The sequence below is a fragment of the Sinohyriopsis cumingii genome, chromosome 5, assembly GCF_028554795.1.
Source record: "Sinohyriopsis cumingii isolate HCF-2022 chromosome 5, ASM2855479v2, whole genome shotgun sequence".
NCBI classification, from domain to species: domain Eukaryota; kingdom Metazoa; phylum Mollusca; class Bivalvia; order Unionida; family Unionidae; genus Sinohyriopsis; species Sinohyriopsis cumingii.
In genome coordinates this window covers 61,285,482-61,301,707 of record NC_142965.1, presented here as the reverse complement: position 1 = coordinate 61,301,707, position 16,226 = coordinate 61,285,482, and the positions used below count along the sequence as shown (strand labels likewise).

At 34.4% G+C, this 16,226-nt stretch overlaps 1 protein-coding gene across 1 annotated transcript in view; it reads left to right on the top strand.

The window, feature by feature from the left end:
* Window positions 1-265: 265 nt before the first annotated feature.
* LOC149799287 (divergent protein kinase domain 2A-like) overlaps window positions 266-16,226 on the top strand; it is a 33,423-nt gene continuing 17,462 nt past the window's right edge. The window contains exons 1-3 of the mRNA XM_089958586.1: window positions 266-383; window positions 8,070-8,817; window positions 12,606-12,728. Of these exons, the coding sequence (XP_089814712.1) occupies window positions 8,194-8,817; window positions 12,606-12,728 (747 nt within the window). The 5' untranslated portion in view covers window positions 266-383; window positions 8,070-8,193. The remainder of the gene's footprint in view (window positions 384-8,069; window positions 8,818-12,605; window positions 12,729-16,226) is intronic.

Here is a 16,226-nt window from a genome sequence, read left to right as displayed (position 1 = left end):
AATGGTTGTATTATATCCAGCCGCTAAACATATTATTTTAATTTGTTTAGCTTTTGCTTTTTTAAACAATCAGTTTCAGGTTTTAGTTCACTCATTAGTTTGCTGATATATGTAGTTTAGAGCAAAATTAACACATGAAGTATAAAATAAAATTTTTATGTAGTTATTAATTTTCTGTAAATCAGGTATCCGCAGCTTCGTCTCGGTCCCATTCAAAAAATGTCATGTAACTCGCGCTTGCTTACATACTGGTAAAATCCCCAAAACCGTTTGCATTAGACGCGAGTAATTATTGACAAGTTTCCTTAAATATTAACACATCGACTATATTAGTATCATTTTGTCTGAGGCTGTTAACATTTAAAGAATTGAAGCATTTTTAGGTGAGAGTTAAAATCATTCGTTTGTTTCTTATCTTGTTATTGTCATATATATATTATTTGGTTGTAACATATTTTCGATGTTTATCGCAGCTTTACATGAATGGTTGATTTCTGTCAGTGTCACAACTCCTGTGGAACAGGAATACTGTTTCCGAATTTGTATTAAAACCTAGAAGTATCATAATCTCAAGGAATATATATTAGGTTTCAGACCTTTTTCTGTGACAGTTAAGATCCGTCAATGAATTTTGATTGATTCGATCATTTATTAGATCGATCCAGAAGTTTCTGCTGTGTTCAAGTTAGGCCTACGCTGTAGTCTCAGCGTGAATTTAAATTTATTTTTGCGACTCGTATCATACTTGGGGTTATTATTGTCTCATTCAGTCATGTAATTTATTCAGTAAAAATGAAAATCTCTTACTTTCCATCAATACTTACACAAGACATTTTGAGAATTTATGTAGATGAACTGGTTTAATTTACTCAAATATTTTCCAGATTATTTTGGTCTTTATCAGTAGATGGATGCTACTTTCTTTTGGTAAATATTTAATACTGTGATAAATAAGTTCTATCATACCTAGCTACTTGTTGTGAGCACATGATAGGATATATGTGGTGTCCAGCACAACAGGCGGAGGATGAAACAGTTAAAACTCCAGGAAGAACCACTAACCCATGTAAAGCTATTTGCAGGCTTTCCAAAATACTCACAATGGCCAAGCCTGAGGCTCAAACTTACATATATGTTAACCGCAAAATATCAAAATATGCTAATTTTGATTATTATCTTGTACCTGTTTATTGTTAAAGACTCTTTTAACTCCCATGTTTTTTAATTTCAGATTTAGTTCTTGTTATGTATTTGGTCTCTTTGACAGTATATTTATGGCATTATGAAAATTTCTATATAAATCCTGATTTTCCAAAAATGTATGTGGACAATCCCATTTTTGCATGCTTCAGTCTCGGAAATTACCATTGGAATGCCAGTTATTATCAACAAAGAATTGTTCAGACAAGCAAAAGTTGTCTTTTAAGTAGACTGAATGACTGATGCATAATTGCAAGAAATGATATATAATTCTACTTAATAATCTATCATTGTTAGGTAATCATGATCACAAGTATACCATATGTTTATATGCTAGCTTACATTAATGGAAGCAAATTGTACTTCTTCACTTCTATATTTATGTAAGGTTCTAGAACACATTGATCAAACCTGCAAGTAGTCCTGTGTGTAAGACCTCGATGCTGATATTTATTTTTTGGGCATCTAACATAAATAACATGTGATACCTCCTATATTGTAGGACTAACCTACAAGGATCCAGAACTTGCTTGACAAAATGTCCTGTGAGAGCAAATTTTTTAGTTTTGAAGACTAATACTTTGTAATGTAGTTGAGTTCTTTTTAGGACTGAATGTCTGGCAAGAATACAAAGTTAATTTCCATTACTGATACTTGACAGTTGATAGATCGTTTGTATTTCATAAAGTCAGTTTGTTTAATGTTCCATTTGTCATCTGCCATATTGTTGATACTTGGATTGCACTAACTGTGGAAGTCAACATTAAGTTAAAGCTGTTATTCACAAATGTCTAAAATTTCCTGCAAGATTTAATTTCAGAAAGCTTAACAACTATTGGAAACTTAGTTGCTTGACTTTTCCCACCATACTTTGACTATTTTGATTATTCATCACACCATAGACCCCTCTTAATCTTATCTCATGAATATTAATGCCGGACTCAAAACGAGGCTAACTGAGCATAGCTACCTTAGCTGCTACAGCATCTATAGTGACATAATGGCTACTTCCTACTGTGACGAGGATATAGATTTAGTGCCGCCACTTACCTTTTCATTTGTTGAAATTAAATAAGAAGTCATCTGGTGAAAAATGTGAACAAGGGATTCAGGTATTTCAGTGAAGGATACATCCAATATCTAAGAGGTAAGTGTTGTTTTACTTATCATCCATGCTATGTTGGAAATAATTGTTCAATGACACATCTGATTTACACTCATTCTCTTTAGTTAAAGCTATTAGCAATTCACCCCTAAACTAAGTTTGATGTGATGAGGGATTTCCTACATCAGTTTATATCCTGACCTAGGGTATCGTTTTCCCAAAAGATGATTGCCAGTTTAATATAATCAAAGTAACTTGATCAGTTTCAGATCTCCAAGCAATATTAAGGTTATAATATATATATATGGCATCGATGGCTTCAACCTGTTGATCTGCTCTCAATTTTGTGATACCCAGTTTACCTGTCTAAATTGTAAAATGGTTCAAATCAATGAGTTATCGACAGCTGTTATTATTATTATTATTATTATTATTATTAGAGTGAGACCTGTTGATAACAGATCTGAGATGATGGGCAGGTGTTATAGATGTCAGAGTAAAAATGAAACACATAAGATGAAAGTAATTTTTTTATATTTTTAAAAATGAAGGCTATCTGATTATGCATGTTGTTTGAAGCATATAATTAACAGGCTTATTTTTAACAGGAGAATAAACTTAAAATTGGACATTTCATATAATTATATTTTAATCATTGCAGGTCACATTTAAAGAAATATTGGAGGCTACATCAACATCTACATTATACACTTGCCCTGTAGGACAAGCAAGGTCATGTGGACATATTGTTTGTCTACTCTATCAGTTAGCCAAATACAAAAGCTGGGACAAAGGGCACTTACAGAAGATATAGAAAAAACATCCCAGCCTCAATCCTGGCATGTTCCAAGAGGGGAAAACGTCAAGGAAAAGCGGTGCAAAATATTGAAATTAGAGGATATGCTGATACAATGGACTTGGTCAGCAGTGATACATCACGACATGGGATAAAATCTATACTCAACAACCCTGTTTGTGAGGATAATGTGGACTGGGAACACCATATGTTCATCCTACAAAAGGGTGATAGTTCAATGTTAATCTTGCTTGCCTTAATTGCCTTCAGCCACATTGGCCCAAATAAAATTGGGTTTGGTACCTCGTGGTTCTGCCCTCAGCTACAAACAAATGCTAGAGAGTCACTGTATCATAAATATGTATGATGATACATCATTTCCAGCCCCGACCTGCTCTAATTTCATGATAAATCATCTTCAGGTAGCATTAAAAAATGTGCAAAGTATAAAATTCGAAGGTTTAAAAATGACCATGGGCAAAATTAAGAAGTTTGAAGAGCAAACAAGGCTCCAAAGCCAGAGCAGATTTACAGATGCTGCAAGGGTCCCACCATGTTGGTGAGAAGGTTAAAATCAGTATGAAATATTACAACTGTAGCTATGTGCCATGGGTAGGCAACAGAACCTGAAGCAGCAAAGGCCTATGTAATACACAAACAAAATAAATTAACCTCTTGTGGAATGATTGTAAATTTCTGGTGTACATGGTTTGCTGCAAGTCCAGACAGAAAAGTAGACATCCCCAAAGATATTCCACCATTTGATTTATTAGAAATTAAGTCTCCTCAAGTAGGGAGTGTCCTAGAGGTCAAATATCTGGTTCATTAAAGAACAAAATTGGGTTCTGAAACTGAATAAACATCACAAGTACTATTACCAAATTTGACACAGCTTGCATTACCAGATTCCAGTGGTGTGATGTTTTGATCTGGTGTCAAAATGATCAGCATTTAGAAACCACATATTTCAACCAAGCTGTATGGCTGCAAGTAAAAGACAAATTAGATGACTTTTATTTCAGTTACTATCTGTAACAAGGATCTTTAAGATCCAACATTTGACCATGATTACACAATGGGACCTCTAAAATTTGCAAGCAAACATTTAACAGACCAAAGTTGATTTATTGAACCAGTTAGTGAAAGGGGAATAGGAGAATCAAATAAATGATTTTCTTTTATGCATCTGTTCATATGATCAATGTGAATCCTAAGTTATGAAAATGAGGTATATTCAGTGTAATACCCTTTTACCGCTTTGAAAATGAGGTATATTCAGTGTAATACCCTTATACTGCTTTGAAAAGGAGGTATATTCAGTGTAATACCCATTTACTGCTTTGAAAATGAGGTGTATTCAGCGTAATACCCTTTTACTGCTTTGAAAATGAGCTATATTCAGTGGAATATCCTTTTCAGCCATACTTTTGAGGATTGAAACCTTTGTCTGCCATGACATCATCCCCTGGTTCTAGAAGATCAAGTAAACCAGATAATTTTGCAATTTCCACTCAGACATGCAACCAGTATAAAGTGAATATATGAAAGTTATTGCTCCATCAGATGCAATACCCAAGATACATTTAATTGTGTTGGTATTTATGTAATTCGAAAATGACTAGGAGTTAAGTACAAGGGATGAATGTTGTTGAGTTCTTATCTCAGTACAATCAATTATGATTTGGGTGAATGGATACAAAGCTCTGAAACTTGCTGGCATTCATTTTTGATAACCAAATAGGAATGATACCAAGAACAAAATATAGTAAGTTTGCCCAAGTGACTGTTTTATGGCTTATGGTTGCCAAAGAACAATTGAATCTAACACTGTGATCCTGTTAAAGAATACCAGCTTTTAAATGACAAAGAAACATGAACAACTCATCGATAAGGAGCATACTGCGTTTTCTACCAGCCATACTAACAGTTTCACTTCTTTTGCAATAGGCATTCTACATGGTTTGAGCTGATGGCTGAATACAGTTAAAGAAAGCAGTAAAGGTGTCATAGGAGGAAGAACCTGTATAGAATAATACGATAGTTGTCACTTGGAAACCTATTCAAGCCAAAATGGGTTCTATTTGCAACTGATTTTTCAGTCTTTTGCATTCTTCTGATTTATGCCAAAAGGTTTCCTCCAACTGTTCTATCCATTGCTGTAATAGGATTGTTCTTGATCATCATGAACAGATTTGGCTTCTGTGTCAGCTAACTGTCTGTCCCAGTTATATCATTATCCATTCTGAAAAAAGCATCCTTGTACACCCATTTTTCGGGAATCTGATTTATCTATAATTACTTATGGTGTAATAATGCCTCTTTTAAAATACCAGGCCACAGTGTGGTTTTTAAAGAACTATTTCATTAAAATGTTGCAGTCAGTGTTTGTGCATTATAGTATCAATGACTGTTGTAATAAATTCTTTGTTTAAAAAGCATCTGAAAAAATATTTTCTTGTTTGTTATTCCCTCTCATGTTACAAAACATAATCTTAATTACCTTTTATAAACTAAGTGGTTCTTCAGAAGCAAGTACTTTTCTTTGTAAGGGTCTCATGAGTATTTTTTCACGGATCCATTCAAAGATTGATGACACTGCTTCAGGGCATATTCTTTTTTGTACTGTTGTCCATGTCTTGTAATCATCCTTGCAAGATGTTTTTTGAACACACGACTGTTCACTTCGTAACCTAGTGAATGGGAAGGAACAAAATATGTTGCATTAAAGGACTAATACACAATACTAAGAAGAAATATTTCAGGCTTTTACTAAAATATTCCTGGTGATTAGTAACTGAATTTGTTTGAAAATGTATACATTAGAAGATATCAAGTCTTTGGAATGAAGAACTTTTATATACTGAAAAATAGTAAAAGACAGCTGGAAATTTTAAATAAAATGAAATTTTAAACATTACTTTATATTTTGAAAACAAATATTAAAGTGTGAAACTTCATCTAAACTTGAGTAAAAAATGGATAATTATTAATACTTACTTGAAAGAGTGGCCTTCATCTCTTTTTATCTGAGTTATTAATTACTTTTTCAGTGTATGATTCTTTGAAATTGAATGAAAATGAATGTTGGATCATATTGTGAATCTGATGTACAAGGAGGCACACAACAGTGCTGTGCTGATTTTCTGTTAGTATTACCATTGGCATCCATAACTTTAGCAGTGTCTGCTACAGCTTGCTCTGTTAGCCTCGTTCTGGCAATGGAATCTCAGGCATGCATATAATTTGAGAGAGGACTATTTGTTCTTTTTCTTTGGACATGTTTCTCAAATTACGTGTCATTTAAAAAAAAAACTTAGGCTTTAAACTATGTGTATGAAATGTTATTCATGTTTTGTTGCCATATGTAACCTATTGTATGTACTTCTTATAAGATGAGTGCAGATGCAAACTGCACTGACCCAGATTTGCTGTCGCATAATGAGTTTGCAGACCAAAGTTTGTGCAATTTGTTAGTCTAGAGCAGTGGTTCCCAAGCTTTTCAAGTAGAGGGCCATATCTTCTATTTTCAGTAATTAAGCGGGCCACAACGTTATAAAATTATAAATGTGTATCAATATTTATAAAATTATAAAAGTCGTGTAATATCATTCTTAAATTTATTAACTTTCAGCAACCAGATTCTAAAACTTTAAAAGCAGTCAGTGTCAGTCCTACACTACAGTCATTTTCGGTTTTAAATCAAATGTTCATTTAACAATTTTAAATCAGTTTCGAAAACCGATATCAATATAATTAATTTACAATTGTAACTGTTCTTCACAACCAGTTACTGAAGTTCAAGGCTGGGAAAAGGGAATTTCCAAACGTTTCGTTCGCTAACTCAACGGGCACATTCCATAATTATATCCGAGCACAACAACCACGCGCAGAGTGAATTATTGAACGCCAACGGAGCTTTGAGTGCTTGACCAAAATGACAGACTTCTTAGACTTAGAAATAACATTCAAGACTCTAGAATACTGTAGATCGCACATTATTGCAACTTTCGTCTAGTTATTATTTAATTATTTGAACGTCAATAAATTTTTGAAATTATTAAAATACATTATAGTAAACATACAGGCCATGCGGGCCACTTTCTGAGAGCTGACGGGCCACAAGTTGCTCGCAGGCCGTGGTTTGGGAACCTCTGGTCTAGAGTAATCAGTAAAACAAAACAACGTAGACGCTGATCTGCAGGTGCATTATGATTCGGTAAATCAGGATCATTTCTGTTTGCAGTTTGACTCATCTTTTAAGCGAGTATATATGGTAGATATCTGAAATGATCTTCCCCCTAACAGAGTCCAGGAAACTCGCTTGTCCTCTCATCCTCACCAGATAGATTTGGCTGTGGTGAGGGAAACTACTACTTAGTCCTTGGCCTCTTGAGAGCAAACCTGTATGTATTTCTGGCCCTTAACAAGTGCTGATTTTCAGTAGTGCTTACGATTAAGTGTGCATCAATTATCAATTACATTAACCTTTTTTCCTTCTTCGAACTTGGAATAAAGGAAGCCAACTATGTATTTTATTACACAGGTACTTGATGCAAACTTAATATATTATATTGGGACCAAGTGAAGAAAACATTACATAATGAGTGAAACCAGCATTATTAAACTCCTTATAATACATTACTCCAAAATATTTTATAACGGACAGTGTTTGTATATTAAATCAGATGGCACATGTACATTTTAACATTTTTATGAATCTGTTTTGGACCCCATTCACCATGTCAAAAACAGTGAATTTTCTTTTCCAGTTTGGATTAAAAAAATTTCCCAGTAAAAAACATTTAAGAATCCTATGCACTTTGTCTTGAAAAAATCAAGAGTCAGTGTTTCATTGGTTGTTTTGAATCATCTTAATTTTCAAGGATCTTTTTTCCACACCGTTTCTTATAAAGTGCAATACTGTGACAGTTTATAAAGTGCTAAATGAATATTTTTTGATATTTCCAGGGATACAATGGATGGATGATATTCAGGCCTATGCTGTCTCAAAATCAGGACTATGCTTGTGGCAGAAAATGTTTGGAATAGATAGATTGGTGGTTCTGAGTTAGAGTTGGCTAATACATAAACAATGAATAGGATATTTTCAAGACTTCAGAGCTTACCTTTGAGGGGAAAATGCTTTTTTGCCTTCCTTATTCTTTTAACAGTGCTCATTTATGGGAACATTTATTTCCTCCTTGGCCGCAATGACTTGACAGATGAAAGGTTCTTGGAGACAGACAAATGTCCAGCATGTTATGGTGAAAGTATGTGTTTTCAATTGTTTGATGATCAAGTTGATTTGACTGGTGTGTCAAAAATTCGCAGTCTTGACTTAATAAATGTAAAAAATGTACACTTTGCTAGACATAAGTTACACGATACAAAACTAGTATTAAAGAAGTTGGCACATGATGATGAGTTAAGAACTGTTGACACCAAACTCTGTCAGGATGTAGGGAAACCTCCGTACTGTGATTTGGCAAGAAATTTACATAAAACTTCTATTGGGAGTCAAATAATTAAGAATGGACTCATGCCAGCATACCTGAATGATTCATCAGCCTTCATGTTTGCATGCCCATCCCTCAGGCTGATAGACAGAGTGCTGGACAGGTACAAGGAGAAGGCCAAGAGAGGTGTTACATTAGTCCGGGACAAGCTTCAGCTTTGGTATACTTCCCTCGTCAACTGTGAGCCACTTATGTTGCAGGTATTTTTGTTTGCCTCCAATTAATGCATGATTGTTACTGATTCTTGATTCTAAGTGGTACGTTTGGAAGTGGCAGAAGAAACAATACATAATGTACAGGGTCAAGCTCATTTTAAGTGAGAGCTGAATAGGAGAAGTGGGAGCAAAGCAAGAAATGCAATGTGTGTGTGTGTTTTCATTCACTTATTTGAATCATGCCTCCTTTTTCACAGTATGCAAATCTACATGTTCTATTGGTTTTAAGCAATAGTTTATTTTCAGTTAGAAAATTTTCTGAGCCATATGTATATTAGAAACACATTTGGTCCATGTATAAAAATTATCATATTCATACGCAATGTATTTTGGCCATTAGACTCTAAATTAACATGGTACTGTAGAAGCTATACATTGTTATGCATTTTAACTGATATCAACTAGATTGCAGTATTGTAATTGCAAATTAGTAAACATACTTAATCAACTACCCTTAAACGAGAATATTTGTTTGTTTTGAAAGTTCACTAGCAAATTGTAGTTGAAAAGATTTCTAAATTTGTTTGAAACAACCCCTGTGCCATATACTTGAGAGCAAAACCACACGCATATTCAATTGTACTGTTAGTCCTGATTTCTTTTTTGCCGATGAAACATCATTACTGTTCATAGACAACACACTGAAGCATCAGGTTGATATAAGAATGAACAAAACCTTTCTATCCAACCAAATTAACACAGCCAACATAGGAGTGCATCCGTTTTTTTTACAATGATGGGTTTTCTTAATGTAATCACTCATTTTCTAGTTTTGTTACAACAGTCGATTGCTAGTATTGAAAATTTAAGGTTTCTTTATTTGTCTACATACCTGTTGTAATATTAGGCATTGGCTAAATAGTATTGCTTTGCTGGCTTTTTTATTTTTTTAAAAATTGGGTGAACACAGAAAACAAATTTAATCTTACAGTGCTTCTGGAATTCCACAACACAGCATTGTCCCATATGTTTCTGACTTATATAATTGCATTAGTAGGCTACATCAGCAATAACATAATATTTAGGAATTGTTTTCCATGATATTTTCCTTAATATATTTGCCCAATGGCTTCTAAAAACAGACAGTCTAATAAAGTGGTGTTTCCCAGACACAGCAAAGTCTTCCATTATTTCACCATGACAGGTTCCCTTATGGTTTCAACTGATTTTATGAAGAAAATAATGCACACGCAGAAGTTAATACATACATCTGCTCACTGATTCTATTCCTAAAACACAAATTGTTAAATTTTTAAAACACAATTTTGTGTGTTTTTGTCATCAAAGGATAACTTGCAGAAATCGGGCAGTAATAGTTATTGTAACTTACTCAGGAAAAGGTTAAGATTAACGGTCAGACAGCTATGTAAACATATGACTGTCAATGTGCAAGAGTTTGTCAGCATAATGGATATCAACACCAGCTATGTGATGGGTTGTTGCATGCTACATTTCACCTTGAGTTACAACACAACACTGGAACTACCTGGTTAAGGTGAGGGAACATCTAAAAAAATTTGATCAATCAATATACCTCTAAAAAGAAATCACAGAGCGAAGTAATTTTCACTTTCCTAACAGAAAATGGAGAAGTTTACATTTTTTAGGTGAGTTTATCACCCACTTTGCCTGGTAACATGACTCCTGATATACATACATTTTGACCTACAATTAGCAAGATTACTGCAAAGAATACATAATGATTGTGCAGTAATTGCTCCCATTCTGCATATGGTGCAGACCCTTTAGATGGGCTCTGGGTGATGGGAATGTCACAGATCATCACAACAGCATTATCTTTCATACAAATACAGTAGTGCTGTTCATGGGAGCCATAATATACCAACTTATAGTGAGACCACCTTATAATGAATTATACAATAATACACTTCTCCCTTGTTATAATGCTGTCAACAGGAGCTGTAGAGTATAGAAACTTATAGCAAGACCACCATATAATGAATTATACAATAATACACTTCTCCCTTGTTATAATGCTGTCAGTGGGAGCTAATAGAATATACCACTTTATAGTGAGATCACCTTATAATGAAGAAAATTATGTATACAATTTTACTACCATTTAATGTAATGGGATCCATGATTATGTTTATAACATGAAGCAAATTATAATGTAGGACATTGTAGTGAGGGAGTGAAGTATTAACATGGATGTGGGCATGCTTGCCTTATAACATGAACTGTGCTATATTGAAGGGCATTGTAGTGACGGAGTTAAGTATTAACATGGGTACAACCATGCTTGCCTTATAACATGAACTGTGCTATTTTGAAGGGCATTGTAGTGAGGGAGTTAAGTATTAACATGGGTATGGCCAAGCTTGCCTTATAACATGAACTGTACTATAATAAAGGGCATTGTAGTGAGGGAGTTAAGTATTAACATGGGTATGGCCATGCTTGCCTTATAACATGAACTGTACTATAATGAAGGGCATTGTAGTGAGGGAGTTAAGTATTAACATGGATATTGCCATGGATCCCATTTTGAGGATACATCTAGTTTTGATCCTGAACCTGCATATAGATAACCTCACCTTGTTAGAAGGTGAACTTGTATATCTCCCTGAACAGTTTCAAAGTGAGTGATAACTATATTTTAGGGGGCCCCGAGTGGCCGAGTGGTCTAAAGCGCTCTTCGTTACGGATCACTGCCATCTCACCTCTGTCTGCGGCGGTTCGAGTCTAAGATTCAGCTAATGTGGGCATGTGAGAAAGCTTGCCAGTGGCTTCTCGTGGGTCGGTGGTTCTTTCCGGGGTTTTCCGGGTTCTTCCTCCACCATTAATACTGGCCGCCATGTATAGCCTATCGTGCTGAAAAATGGCGTTAAACCCCACAACAACAACAACAACAACTATATTTTAGTCAGTGATGACTAAATTTCTCATTGGTGATGGCTGTATTTATAATGAGTGATAATTATAGTGAGTGATGACTATTTATTGTGATTGATGGCTTTGCTTGCAGTAAGTGAGGATTATATAGAGTGATGACTACATTTATAATGAGTGACGATTACATATAATGATAATGTATTTATATTGAGTGATGACTATATTTATATTGAGTGATGACTACATAGAGTGATAACTATATATTGAGTGATGACTATTTATATTGGATGATGACAATATTTATAGTTATTGATGACTATATAGAGTGATGACTATATTGAGTGATGACTATGTCTAGTTATTAATGACTGTATAGAGTGATGACTATATTTATCATGGGTGATGACTTAATTTATCTTCTGGGCAGTAGATATTTATCCTCATACTTTTGTTTAATGTTTGATGCATGGGATGTGGGTAAGGGTTATTCCAAATGTTTGATGCATGGGATGTGGGTAAGGGTTATTCCAAATATTTGATGCTTGGGATGTGGGTAAGGGTTTTTCCAAATGTTTAATGCATGGGATGTGGGTAAGGGTTATTCCAAATGTTTAATGCATGGGATGTGGGTAAGGGTTATTCCAAATGTTTGATGCATGGGATGTGGGTAAGGGTTATTCCAAATGTTACTGACAGATCTACTTTCATACATGGCAGGAAGCATTTTCAAATCTGATGCCTGATTACATCTAATGTCACAAAATGGCGCAAGTCAATCCAGTTAATACTGGACTGATCACATAGGAATCTGCTTTTCACATATTTTAAATGGCATTGTGATGCACATTATAGCTGAGATTGCATTATAGATCTAAAAATGGTTTTTACTACTGTATGTTATCAAATCTATTTTTCAGGCATTTCCAGCGTCAGAGGGCTGGCCCTTTCCAGAGTATTTTGGAGCCTGTGGGAGGTTCATAGTAGTTAGTGATCAAGGACGACCACTTAGAGAATTTTATAATGAACCTTGGGAGAAAAGGGTAAAAAGTATATAGATTGAAATAAAAAACCTAAAACATAAGACTCATGAGTTCATGATATTTGTGTACATAAAATAATTGAACATTGCATCTGTCTAATGTGTTGCATTAAGGTTATTTGCATTATTTTCATCCTAATCTCAGATCTGCTTTATCAGTAATGACCCATAATCAAGATGTGCACAGTACATGGATATCATAGATGCACTACATAGTAACTTGATTGTATTTCTATACAACTACCAAGTAAAGCTCTCCTGTATGAACTATCATAGAAGAACAGAGCTTAAAAGGTGTTCACACATTGTCACACTGTCATAGAAGAACAGAGCTTTAAAGGTCTTCACACATTGTCACAATGACATAGAAGAACAGAGCTTAAAAGGTGTTCATACATTGTCACGCTGACATAGAAGAACAGAGCTTAAAGGTGTTCACACATTGTCACACTGACATTTAAGAACAGAGCTTAAAGGTGTTCACACATTGTCACACTGACATTTAAGAACAGAGCTTAAAGGTGTTCACACATTGTCACACTGACATAGAAGAACAGAGCTTAAAAGGTGTTCACACATTGTCACACTGTCATAGAAGAACAGAGCTTAAAAGGTGTTCAGACATTGTCACAATCTGTAAACATATATACTTGGTATGAGAGATATTCTGTAAACACCTATTTAATTGGTATGAGATACAATCTGTAAACATATATTTAATTGGTATGAGATATATTCTGACAACAAATCTGTTTGGTATCAGATACAATCTGTAAGCATATTTGTAATTGGTATGACATATTCTGTAAACAAGTATCTAATTGATATGATACACAATCTGCTTAAAACTGAGATCTACCTATAATAAGTAGATATGACTGGTACTGAGAAAATTTCATGTTGTGCTGACCTTTGGAATTTTCCTTCCATTTATTTTAGTAAACTATCAGATCAGCACGGCATTTCATATTAGGGTCAGATATCATTAGAATCTATATGTTCAAAAATGAAGATTTTATTTTCATAAATTGGAAATCTATGATTTGATTGGTAGATTTGATGGTCAGCTAAACTTGACTTCGTATCGGTGTCTGAAAATATGTCTGTTTTGTCAGTGATTTTGATATTAGATAGTCATAAAACTCTGAAAAGTCTTTATGACTAATTGATCAAAACTGAAATCTAGGTCACATTTGCATATATTCCAGGTATCAGAGACTTTATTATGAATGATTTGAATTATATATTTTCCTTTTTCATCTAAAGACCGCTCCGGTGGCCTAGTGGTTAGAGTGTCTGCCTCAGATGCGGGAGGTCGTGGGTTCGATCCCTGGCCGAATCATACCAAAGACTAACAAAATTGGTACTAACAGCTGCCTCGCTTGGCACTCAGCATTAAGAGGTTAGTGTTAGGACTGGTTGCCCCGGTGTCAGGATAATGTGACTGGGTGGGACATCATGCCACATGTCTGTGGCATGATGCCCCAGTGCTAGACATCACTAAAAACTGCCACACTGCAGACATCATAGCGATATGACTGAATTTTTTTTAAAGCTACGTTAAAAATCCAAATCAAACACACACACATTTATCATCTAAAATGTGAATCCATTTCCAATTTCAGGTAGGAAATTATTTGCTTTGACTTTGCCTGAATAATGTTTGCAAAAAAGTAACAGATTGATGAGTGAAGTTTGATTTTCCATCAGTTATCTCAGGATCTTGTTATTTTGATTTGCATTATCTCTCAGCTTGAGCATTATTTCTTGTCTGCTTTTGTCACACAGGTCAGAAAAAGCAAGGTCTGACAGTATCTTGTGCCAAAATATATATATATATATATATATATATATATTCAAACCATTTTGCCCAATGGACTAAGTTTAGATATAATGACTTGTTCAATTTTTTATCAGCATATGTTGGAAAAAAGTGTCACAAGGTAAAATAATCATTAATGACCCATAAAAAAGATTGATTGTTGTTAAATGGCACATTAACACATGAAAGGTTATATCATGCCAAAGCAATTCAGAGTTGTATAAGACAAATTCCCAGCCATTTGGGCCAGATAATTGTATTTGGCAAAGGGACTTTTCATGACAAGTTTTGTTCTTGTCCTGTTTTTCTAGTGCATTTTCCCATGTGTGCTTCCTTTCATGCTGTCTATTGTAGACTTTTATGTGATATTCTCTTTTATATAAATGAAATTTCTGTCTTTGGAACACTAACCTGCATATTATGTTGTTGAAATTATCAAATGTAAAATAAAATCTCATTTGTTTAGTAACAGCCTTCCACCCCCCACCCCTTCAAAAATGGCAAAGATAAATGGAACTTTGGGAATTCCTGGTCACCAGTGTGAACCATCTTGAGCATCAGGGGACCATTGGAAAGAAGATAGAAACTAAATAATGTGCAAAATGTCCAACACAAAGAAAATTTACTTTCAGGGTCTAATCTACCGGAATATATCACTTTTAAAAAATATTTATGGTTCAAGAATGTACTAGACAGACTATCTTAGATAGGTATGCTAATTGGAAAAATGGTAGCGGGTTTTAAGCCTTTGTCATTGACATAAAAATGAATTTTCTTTCTGGCATACTGATCTAACATATTCTCAAATCATACCTGATATATAAAAGATCTATATGTATAAAAGATATATTCAAGTAGATTCCACAACATTTTCCACCAAATAAACCAACTTGTTACTGTACATCAAACTTCAGCAACGATGTACTTTCGTCTTGTCTGTCAGCAGATTAAAGATATAACAAATGCTATACTCACAATTTCTGAGAAAATAATCATATTCCTATCGATTTCATGCAGGTATACCTCGATGAAAGGTCATTCAAATTTGCTAGGCCGGCTACTAAGAAGCTACCCTTTGCCGACACCAAATGTCGGCGAATTCCAACTTTTTGATAGGCAGTGGACTCTGACCTTACACCCCAACATCAATGTCCAAATATCAGAAATGGGGTGGTAAGGATCAGAGGAAACATGGACTACATTTTTAAAAGTCTTTCTCATGATCATACGGGGCTGAAACTAGTGACCTTTCGCATCTGAGGCAGATGCTCTAACCACTAGGTCGCCAGAGTGGTTGTGTCATTTCTATATTTTGGTGAACATTTATTGTATTCCCATTATGATAAGTGAAGTCGTTCTTTGTGTGTGAATGAATATATTGCAGTGAATATTTAGACAGTCACATTTCACCATGCCATATTACTAATCAAGAAATTATTCCAGTCTCATACATGCCATTCATTATGCTTTTGTTCTAATGATTACTTATATTTTCACCAATTATGCCTTATGCTGTATTATATAAATTATGCTTTTTTCATACAATAAAAAATAAAAATAAAGCAATAAAAATGTTTTTGTCATTTTTATTGTCATCTCTATAGTTCCACTCATAAATATAAGAATATCCTTAAAGGGTGACTGCTGCATAAGAATAGTGTATGAGTACTTTCCTTA